The 1,082-nt window shown below is 56.9% G+C and overlaps 1 protein-coding gene across 1 annotated transcript in view; it reads right to left on the minus strand.

Moving 5' to 3' along the window:
* Positions 1 to 1,082, minus strand: part of Csf2rb (colony stimulating factor 2 receptor beta common subunit) — a 25,631-nt gene that overhangs the window by 3,367 nt on the left and 21,182 nt on the right. Inside the window, exon 11 of the mRNA XM_031359416.1 lies at positions 14 to 1,046. Coding sequence (XP_031215276.1) covers positions 14 to 1,046 — 1,033 coding nt within the window. The remainder of the gene's footprint in view (positions 1 to 13; positions 1,047 to 1,082) is intronic.

Below are 1,082 nucleotides of genomic sequence, written 5' to 3' on the forward strand. Positions count from 1 at the left end.
GGGACTTGAAAAACTGAACGGCTGGCACCTGGAGCAAGGATTGGTAGGGAAGCTTTTTGACAGACAAATCCTGGTCTAGGTCCTCAATCTCAGGGCCTGGAGAAGGTGGCTTACTGTGTGGTGAGAGAGGGCCAGGTCCCAGGCCAGGGAGGAAGCAGTAGTCCCCAACCTGTTGAAGAACAAGGAGGCCTTCGGGGTGTGGGGATGCTGGGCCTGCTTCCTCCCTGGGCTCTCCTGGGCTCACTGAGGGGCTGCTCGTCATAGGAAGAGCAGGATGGCTTGGAGGGGACTTGGCAGGCTGGCTCATGCTTGGAGGCAGCTCGACATAGTCCTCAAACTCTGGTGGCCCAAGAGCTGGGCTTCCAGAGGGGACCTTGGGCAGTTTAAGACAGAGACTGGGGCTTTGGGCTGAGGGGAACCCTAGAGAGGGGCCCAGAGAGGTAGGCAGGGGCCCTGTGGGCAGAGTGAGCACCAGATCTGCAGGAGTAACATAATTAGAGGCCATCATAATGTCCTCAGGGCCCCCAGAGCTTATGGGCTGAGTCATTGGGTTGTCCCTTGGCTCCTGTTCCTCTACCCTCAGCTCAAATGGAGGGCTCTCCTGTGGTTCCGTGGAAGGGCTCCCTGTGGTCTCCAGGCTAGACCCACATTGCACATCCACATTCTGGCCCTGCCCCATCACCTGGGACAATGGGACCAGTTGCACTTGTCCTCCAGGGGGCAGACACATGTACTCCAAGGAACTTGGCAGTGCTGGCTTCAGGCTCCCACCCACCTGGGGGGAAGCCAGCTGGCCTGGGAGATCAGGCAGGGAATGGGTTTGGGGAGGCCCTAGGTAGGGGCCGTTGAAGTCAAAGCTGGGTACTTTCTTCTTAGGTCTGCTGGAAGGAGTTGGTGGGTCTACTTGAATGTCAGAAGGCTGCTCTGTAAGTTTAGATGAGATGACTGGGGTTGTTTCAGGCCCCGATTGTGGATCTTGAGCCATATTAGGGTCCTCAATGGTGAGAGGTGACACTTCGCTGTCCTCCAAGTGCATATACGACACCCTGTGGGGACAACATAAGCAGAGATGTTGAACCTAG

The sequence above is a fragment of the Mastomys coucha genome, unplaced genomic scaffold (genome assembly GCF_008632895.1).
Source record: "Mastomys coucha isolate ucsf_1 unplaced genomic scaffold, UCSF_Mcou_1 pScaffold11, whole genome shotgun sequence".
In the NCBI taxonomy this organism is placed as follows: Eukaryota; Metazoa; Chordata; class Mammalia; order Rodentia; family Muridae; genus Mastomys; species Mastomys coucha.